The sequence below is a fragment of the Triticum aestivum genome, chromosome 5D (genome assembly GCF_018294505.1).
Source record: "Triticum aestivum cultivar Chinese Spring chromosome 5D, IWGSC CS RefSeq v2.1, whole genome shotgun sequence".
Classification (NCBI taxonomy): domain Eukaryota; kingdom Viridiplantae; phylum Streptophyta; class Magnoliopsida; order Poales; family Poaceae; genus Triticum; species Triticum aestivum.
In genome coordinates, this window is record NC_057808.1 from 414,051,162 (window position 1) to 414,066,749 (window position 15,588).

A 15,588-nucleotide genomic window follows, 5' to 3' on the forward strand; every position below is an offset into this window, starting at 1 on the left:
CTCGACTCCCCCTTGCGAGTGATCGTTCTCGCGTTTGGTAGCCTTCACCTTAATCAGCTCATTCGTGCAATCTCTCCTGCAAAACACAGCCGCAAGGGCTTCCCGCCTTAAGTGTTTTGGTGTTGATGACAACGTAGTTTGTGGGCTAACCGCCTGCTTGAGCTACACAAGCATGCATATATAGCACAAAACGGTTAGGCACCCCACTGTAAGGAAAAGAGCCAAGACGACATTTCTGTCGTGTTTATTTCTTTGGTCATAGAAAATCTGTACTATTAAAAGGGGTTCCGCATCATAAGGTACACGTGAAATCAAAACACGTCCACAAATTCATATTACACCCACATATTCCTTCCTATCCGTTTCAAGGAGAAAACTCCAAGTCTAACTAGTGCAATTGCCACCCAAGCAATTGTACCGCTCATGCAAGCGGTTTTACTACTCCTTCATGGAGTGGACATTGCTTGCATTGCCACGGTGGTTGTATCGCTGTCTAGTGCAGTCGTACCGCTTCCTTTGTGAGCGGTACTACCGGACTATGCACCGGCTCGACTACCATCCGAAGGGTGATTCCCTCGGGTTTGGCAGCGGTACTCGGGTAGTGGCCAAGAGATTGTTCCCGTTATTGCATAATAACCGGTACAACCGGGTGACCAGGCGGATGTACCACCTGGTTCTCCACGGCCACTCCTATCTCTATGTGCGTGTTCATACCGGCCCTTCCACCTCCCGAGGCATGATTCCCTCGAGTTTGGGCATGATGGTAGTGCGGTTCCTATGCGGTTTTTCCGGTCATTATTTATAACCTGCACAACCGTGGCTGAGCCGTTGTACAACTCTGGCCCGGGCAAGCACGGTATGTTGCAAAAGGGGTTGTACCGCTCACCTGAGCGGTTCTACCACTCTAGTTCTTTTGCACATAACGGTTGGATTTAGAGGAGGGCACTAGTAGAAAAAGAGTCATCTGTCCCGGTTGGTAAGGGCCTTTTGTCCCGGTTGTTGAACCGGGACTAAAGGGTCGTTACTAATGCCCTAGCCCTTTAGTGCCGGTTCTTACACGAACCGGGACAGATGGGCCTCCACGTGGCCGCTGCGGCCAGCCTAGGCAGGAGGGCCTTTGGTCCCGGTTGGTGACACCAACCGGGACCAAAAGGCATCCACGCGTCAGCATTTCAGTGGCTGGGGTTTTGGTTTTTTTTGAAAGGGGGGAGGGTTTAGGGGGTAATTTAGGGTGTGTAAGCTAGCTAACAGAGAGAACTGTCCTCTCTTATTTCCGTGCTTGATTTACCAACGCTGCTGCTATGCCTAAACATGGCTTAGATTAAGGTGAAGGCAACATATGGTGCATGTCGAAAGTAATATTAATCCTAACTTGATCAAGTTTGGATTAGTACTACTTTCGACATGCACCACATGCTTGTTGCCTTCACTTCATTCCAATCCATGTTCATTTCACCCACTGATATATAATAACTCTTCATGCCCGCATCATGCATCATCATAATAACAAGTCCTACTAATCATCATCATACAACTTTCTACTCGTTATTAATAACAAGTCATACGATCATCATCCTCATAGTCATCGAACCAACCCTACTTAATTGTTCTTAGCACATGATCATCAGTATTAGGTAGGACCTAAATACCCTCTTTAAGGTAAAATAGCATAAAACAATATAGGCCCCGACTCTCCATTATGGAGAATGGAGATCATCCTGTCTCCAATTTTTGCGCTTCGCTTCCTTTTTCTTCCAAGAACCTCCTTGCGACTGTCCATACATTTTTTCATTCTTTGATTTTCATGTCTCCACTTCTTTTAGAAATCCGGTATGGACAGTTGAGATTCGTAGGATGACCTGGTTGTATGTTCAAAACATCAAGGCTACCATTCAGATACATCAAATGAGGCACACAATCCTCTAGGATTATCTGTTGAAAAACATAGTAATAACTTCATAGTTAGCAATGATGTACTAGTTTTAGAAGTATGCAAAAGATGCACGGATGTCGTAATAGTAAGAAATCTTACCAGGGTATCTCCATAGTAGTTACCGTAGTTCAACACGTGCACTAGTGGCACGTATTGACCATAATGTGGAGGAGTTTTACAATAGATATTGTAATTCTCAAGATCAGTACAAAATCCAACCAGATGAGTTTTCTCCTTATAAGTTAACTCAGAGCCATCGGTGTAGTAGGTTCTGTCTACCATGTTCCGCACATTGTTTGAACAATCAAAATACGATGTCAATGAAAATAAGCTGTCAACTATTTTGAAATGAACAATATAAATTAGCTAATAACTATGTTTGAGAAACTCACATAGCGATAGAATTGGAGGCGTATCAACAAGGACCCAAATGTCCATATTGTCTTGCTCGATGTCAGGATCACCAAGATCCATGGTGACAAGCATACCCTCATCAAAACCATACATCTTGCAAAATGCTTCCCAATTTTTGCAACCAAAATGGGTTACGCTCTCAGAATTATACAGATTTACTTCAAAATCTATATCATGATGGGTCCTTAGGTGAATTTTCTTTGTTTCCATACTTTCATGGTCTTCAAAACCCATCCTCTCCAAGACGTAGCGTCTTGCATGGCATGGGATAAGCTAGTCGAATTGGAAAAGATGAAAAGTACACGTTGAAATAGTTGAAGTCGTGCTTAATTACGAAAAAATAACACTTGTCATCGTTGCGTATCGTTTCAACATCGAAGGTCTCCTCCAGCTTAATACTGAAGCGACGATCTTCGTCCAGGTGAGGCCTGTCGCACAAACCTCGGTCGTCGTGGCACCAGTCACACTCCCCCGGGAGACTTTCGTCGTCCGAGTACGACATTTCCTATGTTCATAATTCAATTAATTCAAATATTAAACGTCTACAATTAAATATATGTACTAAAAAATCTAAGTTAGATCATTATTATTCATCACGGGTTGACTATCGGTTTGTCGAGTCTTTTTTTGAAAACTCTCAGCTCACGTGGTGTATACATTCGACCGTTGGTGATGGTCGCTCCTCCTTTCATCCCCGAGTGCATTACACCAAAATGTCTAGCACACGGGAATGAAGGAGAAGCGACCCCCACGACAACAGTCGGGATTCTTCGTCCTCTCATATATATATGGTGGAACTCTCCCTCACTGATTCCTCTCAGACATTTGTGACCGTCGGTGATGGTAGCTCCTTCCTTTCGTTCCCGAGTGCATTACACCAAATTGTCTAGCACACGGGAACGAAGGAGAAGCTACCCCCATGACAACAGTCGGGATTCTTCGTCCTCTCATATATGGTGGAGACTCAATAGACTTAAAGTCAACCCGAAATATCGTTTAATTATCTTTCTAAAACCGGTTCGTGGCTGGTCTCACCTCGAGGTCGGAGGGGGTCGGTGACGGGGACGACAGCGGGGATGATGGAGGGGGGCTCCTAGATTTCTGCGAAAACAAAAACCCTATAAGCTATCAACTAATCATATGCATACGCCTTGCATACTGCTCTCCAATTTTAGCATTCAAAGTAGGAGTAGTTTTCCAATTTGAGCATTCAATACGCAAAATCAAATCACAAAATAAAGTAGTATTCAAATTAGGTTGCATTCAATTATAAGCAAAACTACATCATCTCCATGCGTCCGTACATCGTCGAATATTATCACTAATACACCTCGAATACTATCATACATATAGCATCGCTAGTACAGCTAGAACCGTAGCGCCCGACGGGTATCGGCGCGGGCGGTGGATACCCAAAGAGAAGGAACCATCACAGGATCATAGCTCCAGTGAGATCCCTGAAGAACCTGCCAGGTATTGTCGAACCTGCACTCCAACGCAACCATGTAGCGACGGACGTGCTCGTCCTCCTCGCTGACACGGTGACGTACCACCTCCGCGGTGTCCGGAAGCCTCGGCACCATCACTGGCCCACGCGACCGCCACCAAACAACGATCGGGTCAATGACGGGCTGGCTCCTCACCAACCTACGCCCCCCGGAAGGTAACACCTCCCAAAACCAGCCCGGCGGAGCCCAGTCCCGGACATGGCCCCTCTGATCAAGCCGGCCTCCTCCGCCGAGTCGACGACGAGGATGCGGGATTGGCATCGTCGACGTCGATGCGGGAATAATTGCTTTAACTAAAAAAATAAACTAGTTCTATTAATTTTCTTGCTAAAAATAAACTACTTCTATAGTAAAATAAACTAGTTTTATTAAATCAACTAGTTTAACTACTAAGCACTTACTATAAATAGAATAAAGTAGTACTTACTAAAAATAAACTAGTTTAACTAGTTCTATTATTTTTCTAACTAATTCTATTAAACACTTTCTCTTCTTATTCTATGAACAAAATTACAACAGAAAAAAATCATAAAAATTCTATGAACAAGATAAAAATTATATGAACAAAATTACAACAGAAAAAATTTATAAAAATTCTATGAAAAAATTGACATATTCTTTGCATATATATGAACACACAAACATTTGCATATTCAACAATAATATCACAAAAAAAATCTATGAACAGAAAAAAATTCTAACTTTTGCATATTCATTTATGAACAAATTACAACAACTCAATTAACTACACATCTAAACTACACATCTAAATTAACTACACATCTAAATTAGGAAAATTCATATGAGCTCACTAAGGGGGCGGCGATCGACGAGGAGGCAGGGCACGGGGGCGACGGTGAGGGGCGCGGCCACGGGCGACGAGGAGGCAGGGGGCGGCGACGACGACGGAGAGGGGCGCGGTGACGGGCGACGAGGAGGCAGGGGGCGGAGGTGAGGGGCACGGCGACGGGCGAAGAGGAGGCAGGGGGCGCGGGGCGGCGACGGCGTCTGGGCGGCGCGGGACGGCGTCGGAGGTAGGGCGACGACGGCGACGGCGAGGCGCAGAGGGGCAGCCTGGTGGCGTCTTCGCGGCGGGGAAGACGAACTGAATGAAAAATTTCACAAGTGCTAGTTATATAGACGAAGCATTGGTCCCGATTCGTGACAGCAACCGGGACGAATGCGACCTTTAGTCCCGGTTGGTGCCACCAACCGGGACCAAAGGCCTTGTGCTGCTGCTGTGCCCGCGTCGAAAGTTTAGTCCCACCTTGCTAGTTGAGAGGGGCGCGCAGTGGTTTATAAGCCCCACTCCCGCACCCCTCTCGAGCTCCTCTCCATTGCAGGCTTACGGGCCTAATTGTCACTGCTATGCCTGATGGGCTTACTGGGCCTTCTGCGGGCCTGAATCCTGGCCCATCGATGGGTTTCTAGTCGTATTCAAGCCGTGGTGGCCCAGTAGGTGGCATATTTTTTATTTTTTGCCTGTTTTTTTGTTTTCTTTTTTTGCTTTATATATTTTGTTTTGTTTCTACTTACAACAAAAACTTACTTATTTTATTTTATTTTGTTTCTAGTTACTTATTTATTTTAGTTTATGATAATTCTTTTTGCTATTAAAGTTTCTAACAAAAAAAGTTCTTTATGAAAATTCTTTTTTGCTTTTAATGATTTTGAACAGAAAATACTTCGATAATTTTAGTTGCATCAATTTTATATAATTTTAGTTTCAATAATACTAGAGGTTTCTTATAATGTTTTGAATAGAAAATACTTTGTTAATTTTAGTTTCATAAATTTTATTAAAGTTTATTTTATTTTGTTTCTACTTATATATTTTAATAAATTTTATATTATTTTGTTTCTAATTACTTATTTATTTTATTTGTTATTTTTCATGCACCATTTTTCATGCATTTACTGATTATTTTGAGCTATAAGACTCTAAATTTGAAAAGCATTTCAAATAAACTCTGAAAAGGTTGAAAGTTGGCATGGTATCATCATTTCATCCACATAGCATGTGCAAGAAAGTTGAGAGGCTTACGGCAAAAACTAGATGCACTTCGTGTACAAAACGGACAATCTCTTTCAAAGTATCAGGATTTCATACGAAAACTCGTCTGTTACAAAGGGATTTCATTTTTTAAAACTTATTTGAACTCCTGACTTTTTTTGTGTTCAAAATGCACCATTCAAAGCCACATCATCATTTTTCAATCCTTTCTGACTTCATTTGTTATTTTTCATGCATTTACTAATTATTTTGAGCTATAAGACCCTAAAATTGAAAAGCATTTCAAATGAACCTGAAATTGAAAAACCCTACAAATGAACTCTGAAAAGGTTGAAAGTTGGCATGGTATCATCATTTCACCCACATAGCATGTGCTAAAAAGTTGAGAGGGTCCCGACAAAAGCTGGATGCACTTCGTGAACAAAATGGACAATCTCTTTCGAAGTATCAGGGTTTCGGAGGAACACTCATCTGTTACAAAGGGATTTCATTTTCTTGAACTTACTTGAACTCCAGACTTTTTGTGTGTTCAAAATGCACCATTCAAAGCCACATCATCAATTTTCAACCCTTTCTGACTTCATTTGTTATTTTCATGCAGTGACGGATTGTTTTGAGCTAAATGACCTTGAAATTGAAAAGCCCTACAAATGAGCTCTGAAAAGGTTGAAAGTTGGCATGGTATCATCATTTCACCCACATAGCATGTGCTAAAAAGTTGAGAGGGTTACGACAAAAGCTGGATGCACTTCGTGAATAAAATGGACAATCTCTATCGAAGTATCAGGGTTTCGGACGAAAACTCATCTGTTACAAAGGGATTTCATTTTCTTGAACTTATTTGAACTCCAGACTTTTTGTGTGTTCAAAATGAACCATTCAAAGCAGAGACTGATTTTGCATGGTGCATATTCAACACACAAAAAGTCTGTAAAGAACGCCAACCCCAACATAAAAAAATGAGCATAGATGCGCCTATAGAGAGAATTCAACCTAAATTCATAATAAATTTCTATGAATTTCAAAGAAATTTACTCTGAATTTAGGTCAAATTCCCTGTATAAGGGCATCTATTTTCACTTTGAGAGGAGCTCAACAAGGCAGAGAGGGACGGGCTTATAAACCGGTGTGAGCGCCCTTCGATTGGCGAGGTGGGACTAAACTCTGACCGCAACGAGGACCAACCCTTTAGTCCCGGTTTGTGGCACAAACCGGGACTAATGGTCATGGGCCAGGGGCAAGGCGCATTGGTCTCGGTTCGTGCATGGAACCGGGACCAAAAGGTCCAGACGAACCGGGACCAATGGCCCACGTGGCCCGGCCGGCCCCCTGGGCTCACGAACCGGGACAGTTGCCTCCTTTGGTCCCGGTTCGTGAGCGAACCGGGATTAATGGTATTACGAGGGCCGAACCAATGCCCTGTTTTCTACTAGTGGGGCTTTTTAAGGTGGGAGTTCTTTCTCCTCCCACTCACTTCCTGTCTCCCTCTCTCCTCCATTAATGCCCTAAGCCCTATCTTGCACGATCTCCTTCTATAGCCAACCGAACTTATTAATGTGCTAGGGATTGAGGGAGGAGACATAGATCTACACTTCAACCAAAGGAATTTTGATCCCCCCGTACATTTCTTGTGGATCTTATTACTATTGGGTGTTTGGGAACACCCGAGATGGAAGAGGTTTACTTCAGAGCCACGGTCCATTGTAGTGAAGCTTCATGGTAGTGTTGGGAGCCTCCAATTAAGTTGTGAAAGTTGCCCTAACCTTGTTTGTACAGATTTTCATTGTCGCCTTCAAGGGGACCGCAAGTGGTTTCACGACAACTTGCATTGTGCGAGGACGTGAGGAGAATAGGGTGAGTCATTGGGACACTTGAGGAGTATTGTGCCTCCACGCCCCTGCAACGGACGTACCTCCCCCAAAAGAGAGAACTTCGGAAACCTATTCTCGTCTCCATCATCTCCAATTGCGGTTACATCTATCCTTTACTTTGTGCATGCTGTTATTATCTTATGTTTACCTTTGCTTGCACTTGTTGTGTGTTATGCTTATCATATATCTTTGAGCCTAAAATTTGTGAACAAACTTAAAAATTGCCAGTCGCTTATTCACCCCCCCGTTCTAGTCGACCATACCTATCCTTTGAACAGTGTCGTGAAGGAAATATGCCCTAGAGGCAATAATAAAGTTATTATTTATTTCCTTATTTCATGATAAATGTTTATTATTCATGCTAGAATTGTATTAACCGGAAACATAATACATATGTGAATACATAGACAAACAGAGTGTCACTAGTATGCCTTTACTTGACTAGCTCGTTAATCGAAGATGGTTGAGTTTCCTAGCCATGGACATGAGTTGTCATTTGATTAACGGATCACATCATTAGGAGAATGATGTGATTGACTTGACCCTTCCGTTAGCTTAGCACTTGATCGTTTAGTATGTTGCTATTGCTTTCTTCATGACTTGTACATGTTCCTATGACTATGAGATTATGCAACTCCCGTTTATCGAAGGAACACCTTGTGTGCTACCAAACGTCACAACGTAACTGGGTGATTATAAAGGTGCTCTACAGGTGTCTCCGAAGGTACTTGTTGGGTTGGCGTATTTCGAGATTAGGATTTGTCACTCCAATTGTCGGAGAGGTATCTCTGGACCCACTCGGTAATGCACATCACTATAAGCCTTTCAAGCATTGTAACTAATGAGTTAGTTACGGGATGATGTATTACGGAACGAGTAAAGAGACTTTCCAGTAACGAGATTGAACTAGGTATTGAGATACCGACGATCGAATCTCGGGCAAGTAATATACCGATGACAAAGGGAACAACGTATGTTGTTATGCGGTTTGACCGATAAAGATCTTCGTAGAATATGTGGGAGCCAATATGAGCATCCAGGTTCCGCTATTGGTTATTGGCCGGAGACGTGTCTCGGTCATGTCTACATAGTTCTCGAACCCGTAGGGTCTGCACGCTTAAAATTTCGGTGACGATTGTATTATGAGTTTATGTGATTTGATGTACCGAAGTTAGTTCGGAGTCCCGGATGAGATCGGGGACATGATGAGGAGTCTCGAAATGGTCGAGACGTAAAGATCGATATATTGGACGACTATATTCGGACATCGGAAAGGTTCCGAGTGATTCGGATATTTTCGGAGTACCGGGGAGTTACGGGAATTCACCGGGAGAAGTATTGGGCCTTATTGGGCCATACGGGAATAGAGGAGAGAGGCCAGAAGGAAGGAGGCGCGCGCCCCCCCTTTGGTCCGAATTGGACAAGTGGTGCAGCCCCCTTTTCTTTCTCCCTCTCCCCCTCTTTCCTTCTCTTCTGCTCCGGAAAGGAGAGGGGAATCCTACTAGGACTTGAGAGTCCTAGTAGGACTCCCCACACTTGGCGCGCCCCCTCTAGGGCCGGCCTCTCCCTCCCTCCTTTATATACGGGGGCAGGGGGCACCTCTAGACACAACAATTGATCTCTTGATCTATTCCAGCCGTGTGCGGTGCCCCCTCCATCATATTCCACCTCGGTCATATCGTAGCGGCGCTTAGGCGAAGCCCTGTGTCGGTAGCAACATCATCACCGTCATCACGCCGTCGAGCTGACGGAACTCTCCCGTGAAGCTCTGTTGGATCGGAGTTCGCGGGACGTCATCGAGCTGAACGTGTGCTGAACTTGGAGGTGCCATGCGTTCGGTACTTGGATCAGTCGGATCGTGAAGACGTACGATTACATCAACCGTGTTGTGCTAACGCTTACGCTTTCGGTCTACGAGGGTACGTGGACACACTCTCCCCTCTCGTTGCTATGCATCACCATGATCCTGTGTGTGCATAGGAAATTTTTGAAATTACTACATTCCCCAACATGTCGACGATCCTTCTTACCCATGCCGCTGACATCCTTCGTCGTTGCCTCTCCAATTTGTGCGGCGGGGGTGATGAGGGCGGCGCTAGAATGGAGGATGAAGGTGCGGCACATGGAGGCCCGACGAGGACGCCTAGGAGCCATGGAATCACTGTAAAAATTACCTTAGTACATAAACAATGTTGGAAACTATTCATCTATTTTGACCTCCTTGCTACTATATTAATTAAAAATGACTCTTGAAGATTAACATTGCGTGTATGTGCTATACTTCTGTTTTTCACAAAAAAATGGGTTATTCCTTTGTCCCTCCATTGAATGCAGCATCACATGTCGCTGTGAGAAATTTTTGACACCAAAATAAAGGAAGAGTCATGGTTTTGACAGTGCAAGTGAGTCCATGCAAACTTATCCTGCACATCGTGTTTTGTGGTGGAATCCGCATACCGAGAACTAAAATCCTTTATAAAGCCTCCAAAACCTCTAATGTATTTGAATACATAAACGCAACCTATATACTCAAGTTCTGGACCAATAATGGAGTAGTATAACCTGTCATAAATTTATAGTCCAAACTCGAATCAAAGCACAAAAACAAGATCAGTTATTTCTTTCTGCATTACTTGGATTTTCCTTTCGCAACCCATTATTGGGTGTAACACACTTATGTGTGTCTTTTGCTCGTTCATGCAATCTTTTTCATATAGTATATAATCATAAATATAATCTAAACTTTTTGTCTTATAATGATTTATTTGGGATCATGGAGTACGTGCTCACTCGAGTTCTGGGCCAATAATGGACGCACTATTCACTTTTATTACGGTTGAAGAGTCTTATTCACACTTTATTGGCTACTGATAAAAGGGAGTGGTGAAGTGCAAATGAGTCCTTCCCAAAAATAGAAACGGGAAACTTTCTCGATATATGAGTGAATGAACACATTGGGGAAAAATTGCCCTCCATGCCTACTCTGTTTCTTTCCATATTTGGAAGAACAGAACTAGGAGTATAATACTAGCACTAATTTACAATTACTAGCTCCATAGAATAATAGCACTAGTTCACACTGCTCTAGTCGAGCAAGTAGCTCCATATCCGTAGTGAGTCTCCAGACCGATCTACTCGCCGCCGTCCTCCCGCCAATCTTCGTCGGCCGATGGCTCCACGAGCATGCCCTGCGCCAAGCTCGCGGTAGTATGAGGCGTCTATGCCGCCAAACCAGTGTTCGTCCAACAAGTCGCTGGACATTGAATATGAACAGCGCGCTCGGCGTCGGCTAGCTATGGGCGTCCTCTCTTAGTCGGCCATGTCCGCCGGAGACACCAGCGGTTGCTTGCGCTGGACTGCCACGACGGCGGTGGCCACGGCGTCCTTGAACACATGTGCGCTGCTGAAGCCGAACGACCCGGCCGCGAGAACGGGCAGCATCCAACAGGCGGAGTCGGCAAAGTTGAGGCAGGCGTCGCAGCCTGATAGCGCGAGCGCGCGCGCCGCCGTCTCAGCGGTGGCGAAGGTGCCGTGCCCGTGCCAGAACCTGGAACCCTTCGTCCCGTGCACGCGCAGCTCGCACAGCCATCCCCCGGCCAGGCCACTACGGTACACCGGGTGGAGCGTCTCCTTGAGCTTGGTGCGCCCCGCCGGTCGCGTCGGCGGATCCGACGACACTGTTTGGTGCAGCCCTTGCTCCTGGTCGTCGGACGGGGACGCGGCGTCCACGGATCGATCGAATTTAGTGGAGGAGCTCATGAAGTGTGACTTGCTGCGTTGACACAGCGGTGGCTGGATGAGGCCTGGTCTACTTGTTCGCCGCGGTGCTCCGGTGGAGAGCGCCGGCATAGCAGTAGCGCGGAAGGAGATAAGCGCGGCTGCGCGTAGGTGGTGGGTCACGCGCTCAGTGCCTTGTTTATGATCAGTTATTACTGGAAGAAGGCAAAAGCAAGTTTTGCACTGGAGTAGATATTTCTATTCCGAACATCAACAAATATCGAGCTGAGGCGAGACACGGCATCTTTGTGGCCGAAATAAATAAACAAACAACTGTATAAATGTCACATCTTCTCGGCCCTGTTGGCCACAGGATTGAGGATGGAGGCCCGCCCAGAGCGCGACGTTAGAGCATCTTTTTTTTTTCGGGACGTTAGAGCATCTTCAACAGGCTTTGAAAAAACCATCATTGATAACAAAAATATGGTTTACAACATTAACACTACTGCAGAACGATCTAGCAGTGACGGGCGTAAAAAGTTCATCGAGGCCTCCCGCCACTCATAGAGTAAGCAACAGTGGCGGGCGGATCATGATTACTTTACATGGATTAGAAAAATTACAGATTCTAAACTAGTCATCATGAGTAGACATCAGCACAAAATAACACATATCATAATGGATGACGCACTGATTGCAACCAGATTACTAGATTTCATAGTCTTAGAACTCCAAACCAAACTAGACTGAGGCCAATTGTACTAAGAACATATATATAAAGAGCAAGTCCAGATCAAACTAGAGTTAAATAATATTAACTTCATCCCAAATTACTTGTCTTAGAGTTGTCTAGATACGGATATATCTAGTGTCAAGATACATCCGTATTTACACAAATCTAAGACGAGTAATTTAGACAGAGGGTGTACTACAATAGCTTTAGAACCTAACAGTACTAGTCTTAGTATTAACTGGTTCTACCACTGTCATGAACAACTTCAACATTATTTGCCACCCGCCGCTCACTGATGCCACCTGCAACACAAACCCTTAGTCTCTCGAAGCTCAAAACTTGTGGGTGTAAAGAATAGAAATGATCATCTATGAGCAGCTCAAACTTAGGAAATTCATCATCTACGGTTCTAACTTCGGAAATTAAAACTTAGCTCAATCAGCAGTAGGTACCTGTTCAAGTGGTGTGTGTGTGGGGTGGGGTGGTGGCATTCTCGTCGAAATTATCCCCACAACACATCCCCATCAGGCTCTCCGACTCAGGATCAGAGATGTCACATTTTGCAGCGGCCATTTGAGCATCAATTCTGGTCTACTACGAGTCGGCATCCGAGCATGGTCTGCATCGTTGGCCTCCGAGAAGATGATGTGTGTTGAATTCCTCAATTCTCTATCGACACACGCCTTGCACATCTCAACTGCCCCCTGCTAGCGGCCGTTCTTGCATGAGATAGCCTTCGCCTCCATCAAATCCTTCATGCAGCCTGTCCAGCAAAACACTGCGTCGACAATCCTTCTTGCCTGCATCGCCCACATCCTTCTTTGTCGCCTCTCCAATTCATGTGTCGAGGGTGACAAGGGCGGCGCTAGAGTGGAGGATGAAGGTGTGGTACGGGAAGCCCGATAAGGATGCCTAGGAGCCATGGAATCCCAGAAAAACATTACCTTAGTACAAAAGAGATGCTGGAAACTATTGATCGATATTCGACCTCCTTGTACTATATTAATTAAACACAACTCATGAAGATTAACATTGTGTGTATGTTCTACACTTCTGTTTTTCCCAAAAGGAATATATATGCTGGGGTTATTCCTTGGTCCCTCGATCGAATGCAGCATCTCACATCGCTGAGAGAAATTTGGCAGGAAATTAAAGGAAGAGTCAGGGTATCGACAGTGCAAGCGAGTCTATGTAAACTTATCCTTTATATTGTGTTCTGTGGTGGGGACTGCATACCGAGAACTAAAATCCTTGATAAAGCTTTCAAAAACTCGAGTTCTGGACCAATAATGGATTAGTATAACCTGTATACATAGACACAACCTGTATACTCGAGTTCTGGACCAATAATGGATTAGTATAACCTGTCGTAAATTTAAATTCCAAATTTGAACGAAAGCACAAAAACAAGATCAGCAATTTCTTTCTGCATTACTTAGATTTTCCTCTGGCAACCCCTTATATTTGGTGCAACGGATTTCTGACTTCGAGAATGGCGTTTTGGCCTCCGGAAGCGCGCACTCCGGTGTGAATAGTAAACAAAAAATATATAGTAAATATTTTCAAAAAATCTATTTATTTGTAGATGTTCATGTTAGTGTCGCAAACATCCATGAAACTTTTCATGCGAAACGGAGCAGCGGTGTTTCACCGGTGAAAAAACAAATTTAGGGTGACATTTTGGGGTAACATTTGGTGTTTATTTTGTTTTGTTTTGCACATGCCAAAATGTTAAACTTTTTGCCAACAAATTTGTATGTAGCATTTGGATGTGACAAAGAACATATAGAATTTTTTTTCCATTTCAAAATATATTTACACGCGCAGGAGCATGCGCTTCCAGAATACCAACGGATTTCCGACTTCCCTGTGTCTTTTGCTCGTTCATACGTATAATCTTTGTGTATATATAATGATAAAGTTCATGTAAACTTTTAGAATGATTTATTTGGGTTTATGGTGTACGTGCTCACTCGAGTTCTAGACCAATAATGGACGCACCATTCACCTTTACGGTAGTAGAGTACAGTACTATTCACACTTTACTGGGTACTGATAAAAGGTGAAGTACAAATGAGTCCTCCCCCAAAAAAGTAGAAACCGGAAAGTTTCTCGATTAGTGAATGAACACATTGGGGAAAAATTGCCCTCCATGCCTACTCTGTTTCTTCCCATATCTGGAAGAACAGAATTATCTATATTAGTAACACTACTTTACACGAATATTGAAGCAAACACTAGCTCCATAGAATAATAGCACTAGTTTACAGTTTACACTGCTCTAGTCCAGCAAGTAGCTCCATATCCATAGGGCGTCTCCAGGGGGCTCTACTCGCCGCCGTCCTCCCGCAAATCTCCGTCGGCGACGGCTCCGCGAGCACGCCCTGCGCCAAGCTCGCGTAGTATAACGCGTCGATGCCGCCAAAGCAGAGTTCGTCCAGCAAGTCGCTGCACATGGAATATGGGCAGCGCGCTCGGCGTCGGATAGCTATGGGCGTCCTCGTCTTAGTCGGCCATCTCCGTCGGAGACACAAGCGGTTGCTTGCGCTGGACCGCCACGACGGCGTCCTTGATCACATGTGCGCTGCCGAAGCCGAACGAGCCGGCCGCGAGAACGGGCAGCATCCAACCGGCGGAGTCGGCAAAGCTGAGGCAGGCGTGTCGCGGCCGGAGAGCGCGAGTGCTTGCGCCGCCGTCTCAGCGGTGGAGAAGGTGCCGTGCCAGCTGGACCCCTTCGTCCCGTGCACGCGCAGCTTGCAGACCCACCCTCCGGCCAGGCCGCGGCGCCGCACGCTACGGTACACCGGGTGGCGCGTCTCCTTGAACATGGTGCGCCCCGCCGGTCGCTTCGGCGGATCCGACCACAACGTTTGGTGCGGCCCTTGCTCCTGGTCGTCGGACGGGGACGCGGCGTCCATCGATCGATCGAAGCTAGTCGAGGAGCTCATGAAGTGTGACTTGCTGCGTTGAGAGAGACGGTGGCTGGATGGGGCCGGGATGTATATACAGGTAAGCACGGGTGACGGGGTGTACTTGTTCGCGGCGGCGCTCGGGTGGAGAGCGCCGGCATAACATGAGCGCGGAAGGAGATAAGACTCATAAGAGCCGCTGGGCGGAGGTGGTGGGTCACGTGTTCAGTACGTTCTTTGGGCAGTATATACGCTACGTTAGAGTATCTCCAGTATACCATTTATATTGCGCCGAACCGTAAAATAACCGTGAGTTTTCAGCTTTGCATAAGAAAAGTGGCCCGAACAAATACCGTGTCGGACTGCGGCCTTTAAATTTTTTTGCGGGGTGTGGCAAATTCTCCCCCTTAACCTTTAGAAACATGGGACAGCACTGGTAGAAAACATGACTTTGGTTGAGGCCAATATAAAGACATTAATTCCGGTTCA

The 15,588-nt window shown here is 45.1% G+C and overlaps 1 protein-coding gene and 1 pseudogene across 1 annotated transcript; both read right to left on the reverse strand.

Moving 5' to 3' along the window:
* Nucleotides 1–10,664: 10,664 nt before the first annotated feature.
* On the reverse strand, nucleotides 10,665–11,652 carry LOC123125211 (dehydration-responsive element-binding protein 1B). The gene has a single exon (XM_044545740.1). The coding sequence runs from the start codon at nucleotides 11,587–11,589 to the stop codon at nucleotides 11,050–11,052; it is 540 nt and encodes a 179-aa protein (XP_044401675.1). The 5' UTR covers nucleotides 11,590–11,652; the 3' UTR covers nucleotides 10,665–11,049.
* Nucleotides 11,653–14,297: 2,645 nt separating this feature from the next.
* Nucleotides 14,298–15,322, reverse strand: LOC123125213 (dehydration-responsive element-binding protein 1B-like; annotated as a pseudogene).
* Between the last annotated feature and the right edge of the window lie 266 nt (nucleotides 15,323–15,588).